General features: G+C 39.7%; 1 protein-coding gene across 2 annotated transcripts in view; it reads left to right on the top strand.

Annotated features, from left to right (window-relative positions):
• Window positions 1-16,343, top strand: part of JPH2 (junctophilin 2) — a 57,577-nt gene extending 41,234 nt beyond the window's left edge. The window contains exons 3-6 of one of the 2 annotated variants that reach the window (XM_026665013.2): window positions 2,402-2,520; window positions 7,921-8,786; window positions 10,706-10,803; window positions 12,613-16,343. In XM_026665013.2, coding sequence (XP_026520798.1) covers window positions 2,402-2,520; window positions 7,921-8,786; window positions 10,706-10,786 — 1,066 coding nt within the window. In that variant the 3' untranslated portion in view covers window positions 10,787-10,803; window positions 12,613-16,343. Of the gene's footprint in view, window positions 1-2,401; window positions 2,521-7,920; window positions 8,787-10,705; window positions 10,804-12,308; window positions 12,328-12,612 lie in introns of those variants that run through there. The other variant, XM_087959335.1, reaches the window with a different exon arrangement.
• The last annotated feature ends 5,677 nt before the right edge of the window (window positions 16,344-22,020 follow it).

Raw genomic sequence — 22,020 nt, 5'->3', positions numbered from 1 at the left:
GAGGCGCTGAGCCGCGCCGGCGTGCAACTCCTGACAGCCCCAGCCGGACACCTGAGCGGAGCCCGGGCGGAACTGCCTGTTGCTGCTGCAGGCGCTGCTGCGGCCGTCTGGCTGCCCAAGTAAAGAACCGCACCAGCTCAGGGCAACTGAGGAGCAAGAGGGGAGAGGCAGAGAAGGAGAAACCCGGAGCGTCGCCGGGTCGCTTCCTCCAAGCAGCCCGCCCGCGGGCTTCCCCTCCGCCGCACGGCTTGGGGCCAGGCACGAGGCGCCCGCGAGGAAAAAGGAAGCCGCAAGTTGCTGGAAAGTTGCTCGGGTGCTGGGAGCAGGCTTTTAAAGTGCCGCCCGAGCAGGACCGCCGAGCCGGAAACAGGGCACCAAGGCAGGGCAAGGCTCCACCAGCAGCGGCCTAGCTTTAGGTGGCTCCAAGCAGCCCGCTCCAAGCAGCCCGCCCGCCCGCCAGGTGGAACCCTTCCCACTCCTCGGCGGGAAGACGCTCCAGCCTGCAAACTTTGCCTTTGCAAAGTTTAAGCCTGGAAGCCCCGGAAAAAAAAGGGGGATCGGTGGGGACTCACCTTCGGAGAGGTCGCACTCGAAGGTGATTTCGAACTCCCAGCCGAGGCCTTTGCAAACTTCTTCTCTTTCCTACCCCGAGAGTGCTCCGCACTGTTTTGCAGCTTTGGGGGCCACGTGGCACAGGGCAATACGCCACGCCCAGCAATTTTTTTTCAGGGGTGGGCCGGATTGGACAGACCAACGGGCCGGATGTGGCCCGCGGGCCGTAGTTTGCCCACCCCTGTTATAGGCCTATGTGCTTAGAGCTCAAAGCATTGTTAGAGACCCTACACACCCACTTTATAGTCTGTCTCTGTTCCTCCCCTCTGGGAGGAGGTTTTGAAGTATTTCTAGCAGGACTACCAGATTCTGTAACATGTCATCCGACTGGTAAATTCTCAAGATTAGTTTTGCTCGCCATATATATGTATGCATCTGAACTAGAGTGTGTTGTTTCTCCATGTCATATAATATATGTGGGTATATGCATAATTTTGTATTTATTTATTATAATGTAGTGTATATTAGAGGTGGAGACCCTTTGAGAGCTGTATGCAATGAAATTTCATTTTAATATATGCTGAGTAGTATACATTCAAAGTGACAATAAAGTTAATCTAAGTCTAAATAGTGAGAATAACTATGGATTGTTTGTTTGTAAGTTTATAAAATGTACTTGTTTACTTATTTACCTAAGCTGGAGGTAGGACTAGAAGACCTCCAAGGTCCCTTCCTACTCTCTTATTCTGTTATTCTTATTCTGTTTACTAAAGTTATTTGCAAAGCAGTCATAAGAATGGCAGGAGAGGAAGAAATAACAGCTGGAATAAAAATTGAAGATTAAAAAATCAGATATATAAACAACATGCTTTATTGTCAATAAAGAAGATTTAAAAGAGTACATGGGGAAAGTAAAATTGGAAAGTGAATATTAAGAAAACAAAGATATCCTCCAATATGTGTAGAACATTGACAGAAAAGATGGTAGTTCATTTTTTATTCAAGAATAGGTAAAGGTGGACAGCATGTAGCAAAGGTCTTTAGAGATAAAAAAATTAGAAGTATTGGGAGCAATTATTTTAGTTTTATGGTTAATAAGTGAGACAATGTAGAAAAAGTAATTGGTCATCTTTCAAAATCCAAGAAAGACACTCTTAGACTCCATTGTTATAGAGAAAAGGTATCTTTTACTGGAAATCAAGTGGTAGCATCAAAAGGATTCTAGATCTGAGGATTTACACGTGAAAAACACATATACAAAGTAATGGCAATGTTCCCACCCACAATAGTTCAAACTGTCCATCCAATCGAAGATGTGGATAATGTCGTGTGGGGCATTTTCAGGTGGTGATGCAGACATCTGGCTGTTGACCTTGGCCTAGTTTGATAAAGAGCTGCACTTGCGCAGTAAGCAAGCGAATAAGCATAAACAATAAAGTTTTTCCCAAGTTATACAGTTCATTCTCTAAAACCTCCAGCACATTTCCCACCCCACAAATCCCAATTGATTCACCCTCCCTCTGTTACTATGGCAGCCGAAAAGATAGCGAAAGAAAAGAAAGGAGTCTTGTGAAGGCTGACACCATCAATGCATTTCTTGAGGCCATGGAATGAATAGTCCTTGTTGATGTTAGAATGACCACTTTGGAAGGAATAGTAGGCACATTCGATAACATGGCTGTCAAACTTGATCATGTCACATGATGTATTGCAACTTTTTTTTTGCCTTTGCGGAGCCAGGGTGGACGTGATCTGCGCATGATGCATCCGGCCTACAGACCACCAGTTTGACAGGCCTGTTCTATAGCATCTCTCTATACTAAATACCACAATGATGTTATGTTCACAGGACTGCCCACGCCAAAGCCAAGTCAGAAGGTGCAGAGCAAGCAGCAATAGCAGCTAACAATGAATCCATGTTAGCCAGGTCGATGGCCAGAGAATTGTCTCCAGACTTCTATCAGCCAGGTAAGAAATGAAGAGTTCTTCATCCTAGTCTTTAATTACTGACTTTCATCTACACATTGGTTGGTGAGCTATGTAAAACCAACAAGCAAGTTAACATTTTCCATATGTGACAATATATGTGATAAGATTTTACAAAAAGCAGCCATCTCCATAATCTTTAGTGAAGCTGCTGAGAAAACAGCTTGGGTCATTGTCATTATTTTTCTGGTCTCCCTGTCCAGCGCTTTTAGTTCTGCTTGAGTCCAGTCCTTTATTTTAGCAGTGTATCTACTGACTGGAATTGCCCAGATGTTAATTGATGGTATTGCTTCCACTGAATTTGGACTTTAAGATCTTTTTCACTCTCATAATATATTCACCTCTAACCTTCTTGACTTCAGCGTGTTTGATATTGTAAGCTTGAAGGATTTTTCTTTATTTTTACCTTATAAGGTAAGGATGGCACGTTTGTCCAGTCCAAACTCCATTGTAATATCTTGCCTTTATATATTATTATCTGTGTATTCCCAAGTAATAAACTTAATGTCCAAATGAGGTCTAAAATTAACCAGTTGCATCACTAAGTCAGAAGAAAGGTCACAGCTAGGGATTGCTTGGAGTTTTGAAGACACTGAATGTCTATTAGAAAAAAGAGAAATCAATTTAATAATGGCGTGAGCCTCTATTGTATGCTCATTTTGTGTATGTGCAAAACCATTTTATTAAGCCATTCAGACTTTCATTCAATCAATCCTGGATAAATATCCACAGCTGTGGAGATTTCACTACTCATAATATTGGGGTGGAAAGGGCATACCAACATTTTGCTATTATTTTCTTATTTTGCATTATATTTTATCATGCAGTGTTAGCTCATTTTCAGTAGTTTTGTTTCCCTGTTTCTTTTCTACAAGTAAAATGAAATGGATAAGCATTTCCTAATATTTATACATCTTTGGTTGCTTTAGCTTAGATTCATTTTCTTACATTTATACTTTTAAATATTCATGCCATTTATTTGTATTCATATTTTTTCCTAGAATGTATTGTGCTCATCCAGGACCTTAGCATTCTTTTCAGAATTTATTGCCAATGGCCTGTGAAGCTGCAATCTCATTTGCACTTGTCTGGGAATAAGATTACTGAACAAAGCCACATTTACTTTTGAATAATCAAACAGCAAATGTGTACTGTTAATCTGCTGTGCTAAAGGAGGAATCAAGTAGTGGATAGTGATTTCTGAGCACACCTTTCTGCCAACTTGGAGAGTGTATGAATAGGGATAATGTCTTTTATAAGACAGGAGAAGCATATATTTTATTAGAAAAATACTATCACATAGTTTTATCAGCAAAACATTCCTGACAAAATAACACAATAACTTTTCTTTGCAATGAAAGAAAACAGATATTGACTCCGATATCCTGTTTGTTTCTAGTTTCTAGTATTTTCAAACATCAAGGCTTAGCTTAACCTTTTCTCTGAAATAGTTTTAAATACACAGTACAATTTACATTTACAAATCGATATACATTCCTTGTCCTAACCAGCATGTATGTGCACATACATAAGGAAACATTTGGCATTTAATCAGCAAATGAATGGTCTATGTTTTAATCCAGAGTTCCCCAACCTTTTCAGCTTTACAGACTGTTGGGGATGGTACATGGAGAGGAGATGGTTCTGCCCAAGTGGCCACAAGTGCGTGCATGTGTGTGTGCAGCTCCATTTGCATGAGCAATGTGCTTGCACACCTACCACTCATATAAATGGTGTGTGTATGTGCACATGCTTGCCCACTGCATGCGCAAGTGGGGATATGCATGCATGTGCGCACTCAACCACCATTTCTGTGGCCCAATTTCAAACAGTTCATGGCCCACTAGTGGGCTGTGGCCCAGAGGTTGGGGACCTCTGTTTTAATTGATTAATCAAAGGGGAAAGCTATGATTTGTGTGCATTTTTATCATTCATTCAGAGTTGGAAAATGTTGTAACCTTTATTGCCAAGACCACAGATGGTTAGTCTGCTGAGGGCTATTTTGAGAACTCTGAGCAACTGGTAAAATAGCTTCCAAACAGTGTGCTTGAATCCAGAAATAAATAGCCCTGAATGGGTCTTTTTATGACTGACAGGTGCCTGTAGGCAAAGCAAGCTGGCTAAAATAAAGCTCTTAGGTATCTCTTCTTCCTGTCCCGCTTTAGTACAAACAGCCAGCAGTATGAAAATCAAACTTTCCAGAATGCATAGATTTGTTGCCTGATATGGTGCAAGCTTATTTAGGAATTAGTTGCTGTAGCATCAAATGGTCATACTCCAAGTAAAAGTGCGCAAGAACTTGTGCTAAGCATATTGCATAGATTTTGTAATGTTCTCTGTAAAACCTTTTTCTTTATTTTGGGTTTAATCATATGAATATTTCATGTCTTGACACTATTGGATATTGATTGCAGTGATGCACATTTATGGCTGCATTCCAAGCAGAGGTTTGAAATTAAACACAATGGGAAGAAGAACCTGGCTGGATCAGAATAAAGGCTCTTCTAGTTCCCACAACTGCGTAACCAAATGTTGAAGTAAGCCTGCAATGTCCTCCTTGTGTTTTGGAGTACATCTCCCATAGATTCTCACTTACCATGTTGAATGAGGCTGGTGGGAACGGATTCAAATTTGCTTGCCCCTGATATTGGAGTAACCCAGTAATACCCATGATTATTACTAAATATTGATACCAGACTATGAATCTAGTGTTGCAACTGATGGCAGTTGCAATAGCAAATTCTGGAATGTAATTACAGGTAGTCCTCAACTTGTTTAGTGACAGTTTGAAGTTAAAACACACTGAAAAAAGACTTAGGACCAGTCTTTGCACTTACAACTGTCATAGCATTTCCATGATCACATGATCAAAATTAAGGTGCTTGGCAACTGCATGTATTTACAATGTTTGCAGCATCCTGGGGTGATGTGATCACAATTTTTGAACTTCCTGACTGATGTCCATCGAACATAGTCAATGGGGGAAGTTGGATCAGCTTAATAACCTCATGATTCACTTAACAACTGCAGCTTTAAAACTGTGCCAAAAAAGGTTGTGTAATTGGACGCAACTCATTTAACTGCCTTGCTTAGCAACAGAAATTGTGGTCCCAATTGTAGTCACAAGTCAAGGATTACCTGTATAGTTTTATTCTTGTCTCTCTCTCACAGCAGCACAAAGATATCTTGCTTTTTATTCTAGAAGGACATGTCCTCATGATGCTGCCTTTGTTCCATTCCCAGCCCACATCAGTGACAATTTACATTGGCCTTTAGCTGCTCCAGTTTTGTTTTCTGTCTTCCCTTAAAACAACATTTGCCATTTGCTATGAGGATTCATCTACAGCCATGATGGCGAACCTATGGCACGCGTGCCACAAGTGGCATGTAGAGCCATTTCTGCCGGCACGCGAGCCACAAGCAAACTTACCTCACTGAGCATGCGTGCACCTCACAGCTGATTTTTTGGCTGGTTTGAGGCCTTTTTCGGCCTCCTAGAGGCTTGAAAAAAGTCTCTGCAAGGCTTTTCAGGATGAATAATAGGCCCGTTTCGTCACTTCCTGAAATACCAGAAGTGATGAAACGGGCCTATTATTCGACCTGAAAAGCCTTGCAGAGGCTTTTTTCAAGCCTCTGGGAGGCCGAAAAAGGCTTCAAACCAGCTGAAAAATCAGCTGTGAGGCACAGTGCAGGTAAGGGGGTGGGGGGGATTGCACGCGCATGTGCAGGGGGCATGGGGGGTGCGCACACTGCCTTCTAGGTGCTGGTATGCGAGTGTGTGCACACTAGCGCACATACATAATTTTCGGCACAGAAGCCAAAAAAGATTAGCCACCACTGATCTACAGTATTGGTGTCATTTTATAAAATCTATACCATTGAGAACTAAGATAGAAAGCTTTTCTGAATTGTAATTAATATTCAGCTATAATTTATAAAACTGAAAGTAATTTAGATGTAAATTGTAAAATTGATGTAAAGCTATTATTCAATCTCTGATACATTAACCCTGCCAGTTATAAATGTTACTTAATGGTGTCTGAATGTTGGAGGAAATGCACACACAAAAGATGATTGAACTGGTGTAGAATTTACATTTGTAATGCAGACTGATTTAAAAGTTAAGTGTGGAGATTTTTCTGATCTTGGTTTAAGACAAGAAGTTTCCTGCCATCTTAGCTATACTCATAAATATTACCTTGCTGATTAAAACTAATTACTTCATTCACATTATAAGCATGTTCAAAGTTGTGAGGGAAGGATATAGGACCAGTGGAGAAAACCAGACTGATTCTGCCTAGCCTATAAATAATAATGTAACCCATGGCAATGGTACAGACAGATATTATAGAATGCAGTGAGATGCAACCTGAACCCAGAATTTCTTTAACTAAGTCAGGTCAACTTCTCCAATGCTTCCAACGGGATCTTGATGTCACAGGTGGATGATCTTATTACTAAGCAATGCGCCCATCTGACAGCTCACTTTACATTAAGGACAAATCTCTACTGATTCTTTTTCCCATCCCAGTCTTTATACAGAAGTTATATGCCTGAGAAGATATACAAGTGATGTATCTCTATGTGCAGATAAACAGCTAGGCAGAGATTATTTATTAGTAGGGCTACCATATCCAGGCTGAAAACTCAGAATGATCACTAGATGGTAGCAGAGTTAGGCTTCTGCTATTTTAGTATTTGCTACAAGGAAATGGAATGAAAAGGGTTATATAAAGGATAGCACTCCACTATCAAGCAGTAATTGTAACAATTAATCAATCTAATAAAGACTTGGTTGTAAGATTTGGTCATACTAATTGCTTGCTGAGTAGAGATTAGGGAACAAAGTCTTTCATCTTTTTAAAAAAACTTACCTTGTCCCTCTCTCCAACACACACAGTGCTCTCCTACTGTGCTGTGGGTTTTTTAAAATTGTTTTCTTTTGCTGGTGGGAGAGGAGCAATAAAGATTGAGCTCTTCCATAGAACATATGATTACTAAAAATGTTTGTTTGTTTAGACAGGGCTGCAGGAAGTCATTTTCAATACCATCTCTAGAGATGGCATTGTTTCCTGTGCTTGTATGGTTTTTATATTGTTTCCAGTCTCCAGCAGGCTATATGAAATTAATGATATAAAAATAATTTAAATAATGTCTCATTGAACGACAGCAGGTTGACTTAATCTACTAATTTCTCTTTGGCACAGCATGACAAAATGATGAGTCAGCCTTTAATTAACATCATGATGGGATGAGGTATCCCATTCATAGATCTAGAGGTGGCAAGGCTAAGCTTGACTAACCACCAGCCACAAATGCATAAGTATTAGAGAAATTAAATGACCTTTTGATAATGTTTAGAGTTTTATTTTTCCTTATTAGGCCCTGAATATCTGAAGAGGAGGCTACTCCAGGAACTCATGGAAAACGAGGAGAATGTAGAGCATATACAAGAAACACCCCCTATTGAAGAGACATCTCCAGCAACACCTCCAGAAAGTCCTCAAGATGATGAGCAGGAGTTTATGAAACCTAAGGAGAGTCCAGCTCCGACTCCATCACCATCTGGCACCCCACCTGAGTCCAAGCGTGCTAAGCAGGGTTCTCGGAAAGATGGTTTTCTCAGCCCTGGGAACTGGAATGGAGATCATACTAAGAATGGGAATTATATAGGAAGTAGACCCAACACATCTTCTAGTGCTCTACTGGCAACAGTGGAGAAGTCAGGAAGTAACAGTAGACCTGCTTCTCAGAGCCCCAGCCATCCTAGCCATATGAAGATTGCTACAGATAGGATGGAGATCAAGCCTCTTGAAAGGATAAAGAAGGAAGGTGAAGTTAAATTATTTGAGGGATATCACAGTTATGCGGTGCGGACCTCTCCAGTTACTCCCCCAGTGGATAATGAAGAAGAGCCATTCTCGGACTCCACATTTCCTGCCAAGTCAAGGTCCCCAGAGCCAGAAGCTGATGTGAAAGCAGTGGATCACAAATTAGAGCTAGAAAAGAGGGAAAGTACACCTGTCACCCAACATGAACCAGGTCACAAAGAGAAAAAAATAATCAAGACAGAATCTAAGCTTGAGCCGAAGCAACATCCACCTGAGCCTAAAGTGGAAGAGAAAGTAGAAGCCGTGAATGAAACCAAGCCTGAAACCAAGATGGTAGCTAAAACTGAGCCCAAGACTGTGATGAAAAAAGTTTCTCCACCAGAAACAGCCACAAAAGAGGTGGTAGAAAAAGAAGAGGTAAATTGTTTTTGTCTTCATAGCAGCGATAGTTGTTCATTTAGCAGGTCTGATTAGGGAGAGGGCAGCAATAATAGGGTAGCCATTTTTTAAATGTTCCACTTGCTCCTAATATTTGTGTGAAAATAGGTCAGCGCATGGACATTTTGTACTTCTTCTTTGAAAAACTGCACTTTATTTATTTATTAACTTGTATGCTGCCCATCATGCCTAGGTAAAAAATTGATAAGTTGATCTTGGTAAAAAATTGTTTCAAAACTCCAATATTTCAGTGTATAACTGACAATAGAGCCATTAGCACTTTATCTTAAATAAGTTATTCTCATTAAATACTGTTTGCTAATAAATACTTCTAAGAAAATCCTAAGAAATAGGTGCAAAATTCAGTTTCCTTAAAAGCAAGTTGCAGAGATTTACAGCCCTTTTATACTGATAGGTTACTGTATGTATGAGCATAAGATGGTGTTTAATAACAGTTTGCACCAAAACAAATTCCTGCTCAACATCCGATTTCTAGGAGAGAGTATCCAAAGTACTATATTTATGATTTCCTGGAAAATTTGCCTATGAAAATCTTTGTTCCCTCTTCCAAACATATCCCATCATGTAGGAACACTTGGGCTAGGAGGTATTGATCAAGTTCATAGATGCCCAATAAGTTCATGTAGCAACTTACTTCCAACAACTTAAGCATACATTATTACCTATATTCCCCCTAAAAGCCAGGTAAGCAGCATGGGAAAAACTATTTAGACTAAATTAAATATGTTTCAGTTCAGTACATGTATTAACAAGTCCACCAGAGAGGAGTTAGAAATGGTAGGTTGCAGTTTAAAATAGTCAAAAATATGCTACTCTTCTTTGTGTGGCTGGGAGGAGTACTGTATATAATTTCCTTTGAGTCAAGTTTAATTCCAGCCAATTTCTTAGTCCTCTCCATGCAGTGCTTTTGGAAGTCATTTGCCATTTCCTTCTTTAGAGATATCCTTTCCTAATTCCTTTTTTGGGGAGAGAGGCGTATCCTTCAAGTCCATCTTGATTCCTGGCAACTCCCTGGACAAATCCCTGCAGGGTTTTTTTGCCAAAATTTTGGAAATGGTTTGCCACTGCCTCTTCCATAGAGCTGGGAGAGAGAGGGATTGGTCCACAGACTGGCTTTAGAACTCCCAGCCTCTTAGATTCTAGCTTGGTGCCAATCACTATATCAAACTGCTTCTCTTCCTGCTTCATAGCGTGGCTTATATCTCTGGAATTCCTGGGAGATTTCCCATCTTTCCCTTTATTCTAGAACTGGATGATCCAGTGCTTCTACTGTTATTTTAGATGTGCAAAAAATAAACATACAACATGGATGTGCGGTTCGTAAGTTTAATACTTAGTGGAAAGCAGAAACTTTCATAATCTCTGGTTGAATTATCATTAAAAGTTACAGTTCGTATAACATTGAAATTAAAAGTAATCCTTGCAGCTATGGAAGAAGGGTATTATGTAAGCACAAGGTTCTTATTCTTGTAATTCTAATGTATGTGGAATAGGCAACAATGCCTGTTGCTCTAAATCAGGGGTGTCCAACCTTGGCAACTTTAAGACTTGTGGACTTCAACTCCCAGAATTCCTCAGCCAGCTTTGCTGGCTGAGGAATTCTGGGAGTTGAAGTCCACAAGTCTTAAAGTTGCCAAGGTTGGACACCCCTGCTCTAAATGTTGGTGAACTATAACTGTCAACCCTTCTCACAATTGGACCTACTTCCTAGGCTTGGGGGTTATAATTCAGCAGGATCATTATGCATATCGATGGATAGTCTATTTTTATTATGATTGTTTCATATTTTGAGGATATCTTCAATCTAAGTCTTTGTTTTAAACCATAATAGATATGTAATATATTTAATATTTAATCATTGAATTTTTCCTTCTTAGGGACCTAACACAATAATCATCTGCATGGTCATTTTATTGAACATTGGCCTGTCTATCTTATTTGTACATTTTCTGACATGATGAGATATCATAACAAGGTAAGAGTATCTTGGGTGAGGTGGGGGTTAGAGGTTTTAAGGGATTACTGGGATGGTAGTGGTTAAGAGTTTTGTGGATTTTTAATGTTGTAAGCTGCTCAGAATCACCACATATGAATTGAGCAGTCATATAAATTTGTTTAATAAATAAAGAAGAGTGACAACACTTATTGGGATCCGCCCAAGGTTGGTTATAAAATGGGTGGCTCTTTAAATGTTTTAAATAAATGCATCTGAAAAAACACCATCTGCATAACACCATCTGAAAAAAATTCCTTTCACAGAGGCAGCCAGCCACCTTGGTGATCCCTGGCTAACACATGCCATATGCTAAATAAAATAAAATAAATCATCATGTTTATTCTAACTCAATCTCCATTCAGTTCAATGAGAATAGTTTCTAATAAGAATGTCATCAGCATATTCGCTGACACCAGTCATTTTTTAAACTCAAAACCTGGATCATCTCACTATGTGTCTAAGGAAGCAATGGCTGGGGCTTACAATAATTCTTAAATGATACAGAGGTCTGTTTTATGCATTTTCTATAAACTTAGAGTATTTGTTTGTAAGATGCAAAAAACAGGTGTCATAATTATAGTAATTCTAGTTGCTTCACAACATGATATTTTAAAACATAAAACAAGCCGTATGTAGCCACAATAATAAAAAATGAGATAAAATTCCAGTTAAAATACAATATACCAGCAAATTAAAGCAGAAATAATTATCTCAACTCTCTTCTCCAAGGTCTATTAATTACTCCATTTGAGTCCTCTTGATCCATTTTAATTTCTCTGTATATTATCTCTCTATCATGCCTTATACTGTATTGCCTTTCTGTTTCTTCTCTGATAACTTTCCCTTTCACCTTCATATTTTTCTTGTTTTCCATTCTGTGTTTCTTCTCTCACTTTTGTTTTGCATGTCTCCTTTTTTCATCTTTCCCCTTCATCACCTCCTCAATTTTCTCTACTTCCATTCATTCATTCATCAGGCTTCCTCTTTGTTCTCCTGACCTCCACCACTGACTGATCTTTCCTCCACATACCTGACTACCTACGCTCATTGTGTCTGTCTATAGAGACTGGTACAATAAGCATTCCAGAACTGATAGGAAAAGAAATGTCAGCCACAGTTTGTACTGTTTGACTTCAGTCAGACAGAAAGAGTGGGGTGCTTGTTTTTAACAATATTCTAACTGAACGTGATGGAAATGTCCTCAGACCATCGTGTTGTTGTTTTTTAATCAGTTAAATAGAAATAAAGATGAATGAGAGAAGAGAGAAAGGTTGGAAAGATCAAAGCCACTTCATATATTGGTATTGTCATCCCCCTTGCTGAGAGCTTCTTCCCAACAACTGCTATTCAGTGTGTGCTATTCAGGGAAATTCATTCTGTGGATTAAGTATGGGAATCATACAAACATTGCCTTTTTTGAAACTGCAGAGTAACTACTGATACAGTCTTCGTTTTTATATGAATTATTCTATTTTCTACCACAGGATGGCTGCTGATACCATCAAATTATTAACCAGGCAAAAATAAGAATGTGGGAAATAAAAGACAAGTATGGGGAATGGAATAGGAACAATATTGTTTATTATCCAGGGATAGGGATTGTTTAAAAGCACAGGTAATAAACCAGAATATTAGCTATTAGTTTTTAATTCTTATGGAAAGCCTCTCTTATTTATGGAACTTTCTCCCGTTAACCTTTTCCTAGGGTAGTATCGCAAATGTTAAACATTTTTTAAAAATTATGAATTCTGTTACCTTCCTAATTTTTTAAATTTTATATCTTCACAGAACTTTATGCTGGTCCAAACAACCATCCTAATTAGAAATAACATCAGCCATTCAGAGCTATGTTAAAAGGAAGACGCATAGAAGCACCCAGTGAGTGTACTGTGGTCATGAACAATTACACCATGCTTCTGGCAAACTCTTTTGCTCCAACCATAGCAGGAAGAGATCTCAAATTTTACAACTTCTTTTGTTCTTCCTTTTTTCCCCTTTTTTTTCTGTGTTGCTTTGAAGATAATTTTGATGAACTCCACTGTCACTTGTTGAAGAAACAAGGATTCATCTTAATTGTGGAATGGAAACACAAACTAAAAAGTCTTTTCTTTGAATTTCACTGTGAAAACATCAGACTTAATGGTACAAATCTTCCAATCCCCATACTAAATTGTGCTGCAGCTCTGAATCATGATTAACTCCAAGAATATGCTGAAGGTGGCTGGGGGTAGGAGGCATTCATGCATGCCCCTTGTTGTATTTTGAGCAATTATCCAAGTCCCTGAAAAAAAACACACAGTTTTCTAAAATCATTAATATGGCCTTAGTCAAAAAAGGTAGAGTCAATAGGAAAGGTTTAGAAACTAGGGCCTAAAATTTCTTCCTGTCTTGTAAAGGACTTCCCTCCCTCCCCAATCCTAGATTCTGCATTCTAGAAGCTCTAGTTTTGTGTTCTTTTTTTTCTTTTAGCTCTATTAGGAGAGCCAAAGTGTTTGGGCATTCAATTTTTCCCTTTCCCCCACTGTCCAATTTGATGCTTCTCTCCACTAGCAAAGCAACACATTCATTTCTTCTCAAACTTTTTCAACCTCAAATTGAGTTTAGGATTTGGATATGAAGAACTTTTCATCCACTTTCGTAGCTAATATAGAAGTGGAGCAATGAAGAACTGGTTCAGTTGGATCTATTTAGATATCTAAATGTTTAGCAGGCTACATGCGGGCTTTTGCAGCGGCTTTTATCTCTTTGGTGTGTTGTTCCCCATACTTCTTTATTCATTGATTACACAGCTTTGCTTTAATTTGGCTAGCTGGCAGTGGTGGGAGAGGGCCAGGATGGTAGCTCGTTCTTTGCTTCTAAAAGTTTCCATTTAGATGTCCTCCTTCCTTACCACTTGTCCTGGGCCAGTAGCAGTTGAGAGACTCCAAGGAACTGCTACAGTATGCCAACTTGTCTATATTGTGTATAAGCCTAAGTGGTTGTTTTTGTCAATCATACTTGGAGCTACTTTCTTTGGAGACTAGCCCTATTTAATATTATCTCAAAGCAAAAGCTTGAAAGAAGTTCGCCAAAGAATTTGGAGGCTTTAAAGAAAAGAAGATTCTCCCAATCACAAGTGTCACAAAGCTTCCAGGATAAACTGCACACATCATAGAGCTAGCAGCACCAATGGAGCAACAGCCAGCAAAGCCAAGGATCCAGAAGGGAGCAAAAGTGAAATATGGGCAAGCAATCTTCTTGACAACCAATTGGCAGCATGTACCTAATCTGGGCATAGAGTTTCCCCATACAAACCAAATTGAATACGGCGTTAGGAAAAATTGGTGGTTTCACCTGCTCTTAATTCTATATAATTCTAAAACGAGTGAAGCTTTTTTCCCTGAATAGCAGATCTCATTCTCAGACATAAGTAAAGTCACAATTAAAAAGAAAAAAACAAAATAAATCCTATCTTTTTATGAATTTCAGTGCAAGGATGCTGAAACCTGGTCTTACTGTAAGCAATTCTTTTTGCGATGCTGATGAGCAACAATTAAACACCAATGAAATTTTTTTAGCTTACTAACTATAGGCTGCATTTTAATGCGGCTTGCTATAAATGTTGGTAAATGAAATCTGTGCTCATTTAATAACTATACAGTGCCTTGAGTATTTTTGTTGCTAGCTTTGTTTATCCCCTTCCCTCCTTAAAATCAGACCTGTGGCAAGATCCATTTTACCCTCCGTCCTTTTCTGTTTATTCAGATGCACACATGACTTGTCATTGAAATTTCAGTATGTGAATTTGTCTTTAAAGTGTGTGGATGTTCCCTTTCCCAACTTTCCTTGAGGGGGAGAGAACGAGGATTTTTGTTTCCAAAAAGATTTTTAAAAAGTGCCTTCTTTAAAACTGACAATGATTTGTTTTATATATATAGTGACAGTCCTTGGAATTGCAGCTGTGGGTTAAATGTGCGCAAGTAAAATAGATAAGAAAATTAATGCGTTACTGTATAAGAGACTGTAATTGTAGGTGCCAAAAAATGACAGGATTTTAAGTGCAGCAGGTAATCCATGTTTTCAAAACAGATGACTTACAATTCATGAATTGCTGAAAATGAATTTGGAAGACAGGAATGCTGTTCCCGATAGCTTGTTTAATAACTATTCTGCTTTGAAGGAGGAGAAAAACAAGATTTCTAAAAATGAATGAGGTATGGCAACACTGCTTAGAAAATTGTAGAAGATTATTTTGTCCTTCAAACATGAAATAATAGCAATATAGGCAGTTTTGGGGCGTTTATTGTTATGTTTCCTTTTCATCTAAATATATTCCCTTAAATATAACCAGGCTGTTATTTGCTTTTGAAACCTGACAGCCTCTTTACTGGCTTTCTAGGTGTACAGTTTAGTATGCCAGCAGCTTTACAACAGGGAACGTGATTTTCTTTGAGAAATGTCAATGTCCTTTATTTATCATGAAGCACAAAATTGAGCCTTTTTGAAAAATGTTAGGGTTATTTCCATCCACCTCTGAATTCTCTTTTGCAGAAATACTGTGTGGTTATTTTCTTTGTTATGTTTTGTTCTCTGCAAGGTAATGATAAGGATAAAATAAATACATTTGGTGTCTGTGGGATATATGGGGCAAGATCCACAGACTTATCTGTCCAGAGGCTGTTTTTTTTTAAATTATTTTACTTTAGACAGCTGGATCTCCATGCCAAATTGCAAAACTGATTTTGAAATTTATCCTTTTCAAATGTAATATGGATGATGACTATAGCACATAATGCTCTCACTTGGAGCACAAAACATTTTTGACTGTCCTTGCCATGTATGTTTTATATATATCTGTAAAGAGAAGGAGCTTCTTGGTGCTTGTGCATACATTGGTATCCCCTGATTCACTAGCAACTGCTTTGTTTACATTAAAAGCACAAGCCTTCACCAAAGAAATAAATGTAAGTAATTTAATAGAGAGGAAATGAATCACATATGCCTTTTGGCTCTCAAATAATGCCAGTTCTTCCTACAGTTCTGAGAACCCTGACTTTTAAGATTGTTCAAAGGATCTTCTTTATTCCTTGTTCCAAATATCACCTTGAACAAGATGACACAAAAAATCCAGAGCCTCATATGGAAGTCCCTGCAGGTGTGAGTTTTTCTATTTGTGCACAATAGACCTTTTTAAGATGAATGGAAAGGTCCTACAGGAAAGAGATCTGCCTCGTACTTCTTGCCTCTCCCAAAGAACTTCTGGATTGGGACTAATATGTGCACAAGCCCTGTGGAGTTTGCTTCCTCAGGTGAGCAGGAGTGGGTTTACCTCAATTTGCATGCCTTCAAACATAGTTTGATATTCTTCAAAAGTTCAGGGCTTTCAAGATGACAGATGTATCATCACGAGAAACATACCTTTTGAAATCACATGTTTTAAAAAAATTTTAAAATATGACAATTTGTGCAATGCTATCCAGGACCTTTTATTTGCTGTTATTCTGGATTATGTGCAATAATAAAAGGTTCTTTTGTTCACATTACCAGCTCTGATTTATTTTAGATGAAAGCATGGGAAAGTTTCATATCGGACACGCTTAACAAACCAGCGGTGTATCAAATGTTCAGCTACAAAGTTCAGCCAAAGCTAAACTTTTTTAAGCAACAAAGGCTTTAAATGGGGCATGCATTAAGTATAAGTTAAAAGTTCACCCATATCAGTCTTTAAAACATACTTTGGATCATTCCCAAGAAGTTTTGATTTTGTTGGGTATGTTGAATTGTTACACAATTAATAATAAAATTGACCGATCTAGATTGTGACCTAATGTGATGACCCAGGGTGGGATACAAAACAAACACAGTCATAGAAAACAGGTGAAGCCCCTTTTATTCCTTCACTTTGCTTCCAAGCTCCGAATATTCTTGACGGAAGACAAAAAACTCCCACACAAATAGTTACAAGAAGAAGGGGAAAAAAAACAACACAAACCAGGCAAGGTAAGGGCTGGAGGACGTCCACAGATAACACACATTGGGAAGGATACCAAACTCAGAGACGAATCATAAACTAAAGATATTTCCACGCTTTGTTTCCAGCGTTCGCCCGTACACAGGTCCGTACTCTTATTCAGTTGTCACAGCTGCAGCCCATGAAGAGGATAAAGGCCCTCTCCTCCCGAGTAGACCACTTCTCTCCCTTATCCTCTCCTCCCTTCATGCCCTAGGATGGATAGGGGATGGGCCTGGGTCCTCCTCTGACTGCTTAGCTGGCCTCTGCCCTTCCCCAGCCTCCTCCACAACCTCCGGAGCCACACTTCCACTCCCTGTTCCTCCTCTTCCTCAGAGTCAGTCTCCACCAGAGGCATGACACCTAAGCAGTTTTCTTGCAGCAGGGGATGAAGTATACTGATGATACTTAACTAAACATCCCTACAGGCCAAGCAAACAATACTATCAAGTTCCTTTCCCAATGTTTCTGGGAGGCCTAGATGCAGAAGAATAGGCTATGGCTTAACCTTAGCAAGACTGACTAGGTACAGGACTTAAGGTACCTTGAATCTGCATATTTTCCACTCTCAGTTCTGGATGGATTAGTATTCCACCAGATAAAATTGCAATACTATTTGGGGTCTTCTGGATTCTTGACTCCTGACTGAAGAACAGGTAGAAATCACAACCAGAAGAACTTTTACACAAATATATCTTACATGCCAATTGCACCCATTCCCAGATTAGGAGGCACTGCTTATATTCACTCATGCCTTAGCTCAATATTAGACTATTGCAATGTGCTCTATATGGGACTGTTCAAGAGCATTTGGAAACTTCAGATGGGTAAACTATAGCATACCTATGTAATACAGTTGCTATATTATATATCATGACACTGAAAGGAAAATTGGGTGTTAAAATAAGTAATTACACAATTCCTTTTTCAATATTTGCTGAACAAGCTTGACAAGCCAGCTCACCACTGGCGAGACGGTAACTTCCAAGAAGACTTATTGCCAAAATTATTTATTTATTGAATTTATTTGCCATCTATCTTGACTTTGGGCTGCTTGCTTAATCATCGGAAAGAGTATAATGTGATCATTTCATATTATGTTTCAAAGCTAATGGAGGAACATCTACCGACATGTCTGATCACTGTGAGATGATACAGCAAGGATAAGATTCCATGCTTAATTCTTTAGAAAAATTCCAGTCCAGAAATATCAGTTGCCAAGGAATGTGGAGGGTATAAAATAACTCCTGCGAGAAGGTAAATGGCTCTGCAGGCAGCTTTCACTTTTTGTAGCTCTCTGATTATTTCTGCTGTGGAACCCTCTGCTGGAAATAAAAAGCCTTGATGAAAAGGGTCACTTTTTGACCCAATTACAGCAGTAGCTTGTGGGGGGGACGGGACACCAGTGCTACCACTGCCACTTTCACTACGTGAATTCTGCTAGACCAAAAAAAAAAAAAAAAGGTTTTTGCCTTCACTTGCAGAAGGAATTGGTTTACATTCCAGCACACCTCATATGCTGAAACCCGAACCCAATCATTGATCAGATTGCAGATAGAAAGGACATTTAATGCCTGTCAATCTTTACAAAAAAATATCACAATGGAAGTGTTTTCAAGGGACTTTTTCAGCAGTGGTCCTAACTGCCAGCATTAAAGAGGAGTCCTCTTGAACTTTTTTATTTTATTTTCCAGGCAAGTTCTGCCTACACAGGATGTCAGACAGTTCCCTAAAAAACTGCATGCAGATGATGGGGGGTGGGAGTGAGGTTAGAAGTCACAAACTCAAGACAGCAGGGAGATAAAGGAAGCAACAACTGAGGATATTCCATTCTAAACTCTTAATTTACTGAAATATTTTAACTAGTACATTGACAAATGGAATCATGGAATGGAATCCAACAAGCCAAATTCTGAGAATGAAATGCGTAAGACCGCTGATATCAGAGGTTAGTAGCAGGATGAATAGTGACAATTTCCAATCCCAAATTAAGAGCCTGTCTGTGATGACGCAGGGTGGAATACAAAAGCAACAAAGTCACAAAAACAGGTGAAGTCCCTTTAATTCCTTCAACTTGGTTTCAAAGGTCAAATTATCAGTGACTGGAGGAAAAACTTCCCCACAAACAGTTGCGAAAAGGAAGAACTCCCGTTCAAACTCAAAATACATATACATTATAAATAGAAAAAACCCAACACAAACCACACTGAAGAATTAATGAGACAAGGCAGGATAAGAGCTTGAAGATGTCCACAGCAGAGGTGCTGTTCAGCCGGTTCGCACCTACTCGGGCAAACAGGTAGCAAGAATTTGGCATGTGTCACCGAACCGGTAGCAACATCTAGCTGGCCATGCCCCCAACCTGGTTGCCCAGTTTTCGCTCACTCGCTTGCCCCACCACCCAGTGCTCACTGCCCCAGTTTAAAGGAGGTCTGCTCCCCTGTCCTAGCCATGCATTTTCAAGCAGCCACTTGAAAACACATGACTGGGCGGAGCAGCGGTCCATTAACCTGCAAAACTGTTCCAAGGCTGGATTCTTCATGAACACTAGAAGTATCGCTTCCCCTTGTGAGTAAAGTACCTGGAGTGAGAGGGAAAGAACGCTGGGGGAGCGGGGGGAAATCCAGCCATGGGGAAGTTTGCAGGAGCTTCAAATGCAAGTCCGTTTACCTGCAGAACTTCTCCAATGCTGGATTCACTTCCCCTTGTGAGTAAGGTGCCTGGAGTGAGAGGGAATGAAGGCCGCCAGGGTGTGTGTGTGTGTGTGTGTGTGTGTGTGTGTGTGTGTGTGTGAGAGAGAGAGAGAGAGAGAGAGAGAGAGAGAGAGAGAGAAGAAAGAAAGAAAGAAAGAAGAAAGAAAGAAAGAAAGAAAGAAAGAAAGAAAGAAAGAAAGAAAGAAAGAAAGAAAGAAAGAAAGAAAGAAAGAAAGAAAGAAAGAAAAAGAGGAAGGGAGAGAAAGAAAGGAAGAAAGAGAAAGAAAGAAAAAGAAATTGTTGATGACCCAAGCTCTGTAAAGGACCTTGGAATACTCACCTCTAATGATCTAAGTGCTAGAGCCCACTGCAACTACATAGCCAAAAAGGCATTAAGAGTTGTTAACCTAATCCTACGTAGCTTTTTCTCTGGTAATATCACACTACTAACCAGAGCATACAAAACATTTGCTAGACCAATACTCGAATACAGTTCATCAGTCTGGAACCCTCATTACGTATCTGATATTAGCACAATTGAGAAAGTCCAGAAATATTTCACAAGAAGAGTTCTCCACTCTTCTACTCGTTGTAGAATACCTTATGCCACCAGACTTGAAATTCTAGAACTAGAAAACCTTGAATTACGCCGTCTTCGGTCTGACTTAAGCATGGTATATAAAATCATACATTGCAATGTCCTACCTGTCAATGAATACTTCAGCTTCAACCATAACAACACAAGAGCACACAATAGATACAAACTCAAAGTAAACCGCACCAAACTTGATTGCAGGAAATACGACTTCAGCAATAGAGTGGTCAATGTCTGGAATACTCTACCCGACTCTGTAGTCTCTTCCCCAAACCCCAAAAACTTTAACCTTAGACTGTCTACTATTGACCTCACCCCTTTCCTAAGAGGTCTGTAGGGGGCGTGCATAAGCGCACCAACGTGCCTACCGTCCCTGTCCTATTGTTTCTCTTATTCTTTTATTTTTCTTATATGTACCCATTTCATGTATTCACAACTATGTATACACTTATACTTATTATCTTGTAAACAATTGGCAAATCAAATAAATAAATAAATAAAATAAATAGGTAGAGAGTGTGTGTGATGTGTGTGAGAGAGAAAAAAAGAAAGGGAGAGAAAGACAGAGACAAAGAAAGGGAAAGAAAGAAAAAGAAATAGGAAGGGAGAGAGAAAGACAGAGAAAACTCTGTGCTAATGTTTTTAATTGTTCCATTATTTATCATGTGTTAATATTTTACACTGTCCCTACACCTAGAGTGATTCTACTGCCTTTCTTTTGCCCAGGGCTACCACATATTTTTCAGGGTTTACATGCATTCAATGTCTATAATCCAGAGCATAAATACATGTGTGGTAGCCCAGGGCTACCACATATTTTTCAGGGTTTACATGCATTCAATGTCTATAGTGCAGAGCATAAATACATGTGTGTTTAACAGAGTTGAAAGAGTTTGGAGGTCTTCTAGTCCAAGCCCCTGCTCAGGCAGGAAAACTGAGGATGCCAAACTCTGAGTAGAGGTCCTGAGAAAGGTGTCAGAATAACACTTAGAAGAGACTTATGGGGAAACCCTATACCATTTCAGAGAAATGGCTGTCCAGTCTTTTAAAAATTTCCAGTGATTGATCACCCAGAACTTCTGGGGACAAGCAGGTCCACTGGTTAATTGTTCTCACTGTCAGAAAGTTTCTCCTTAGTTTTAGGTTGCTTCTCTCTTTGTTCAGTTTCCATCCATTGCTTCTTGTTTGCCTCCTGGTGCTTTGGAAAATACATTGTCTCCCTTTCTTTGTGGCAGCCCCTTAAAAGCCTGTTGCCTATATCACACTCTTGAATAAAACATGTGAGCCATTTTCTCCTTTCAGTGGTCCATGAAAGTACATCTATAGTATGCAGATAATAAAGTCAAAAAAGGTGAACAACATTTTTACAGAACTATAGATAAGTTGAGGCCGGGTGACAAGGAATGGCTGGGAGGGGAGGGGCCAGGTGAGGCACCCCTTGATGTGAATGACATTGAGTTGGCCATGGCCACCCAGTCACATGACCACCAAGCACGCCCACCAGTCACATGACCACTAAGCCACACCCATTCAGTCACATGACCACCAAGCCATGCCCACCAAATAAGCCACACCCACAGAACCGGTAGTAAAAAACAAATTGAACTCCAAAAAACTTCCAGTTTGCAAGCTTCAGCGGCGGCAGGAATCCGCGACCGTGCGCAGTTCCTCCTGCGCTCGCCGCTGCAGTGCCCCCAATCCAGCCGGATTTGAGGGCTAATAGTCACCCCGTAGAGGTGACTGGAGACAGGGGAGATTCAGCAGGGGTCCAGGGGAAACACAACCCCCCTCCTCAGCTGGCTAAACTCCCTTTTCCAAAAGCGATGGAGCGGCAGTCAGCAATGGCTGCCACAAAGAAGCTTTCATCCGGACAAGAATGTGCAGGAGGAAGCTGAAGAAAGTGAAAGTTTTTGGCTGAA

The sequence above is a fragment of the Notechis scutatus genome, chromosome 3, assembly GCF_049901735.1.
Source record: "Notechis scutatus isolate UNSWTSFEM ecotype Mainland chromosome 3, rNotScu1.2, whole genome shotgun sequence".
Lineage (NCBI taxonomy): Eukaryota > Metazoa > Chordata > Lepidosauria > Squamata > Elapidae > Notechis > Notechis scutatus.
This window is presented reverse-complemented; position numbering and strand designations above follow the sequence as displayed.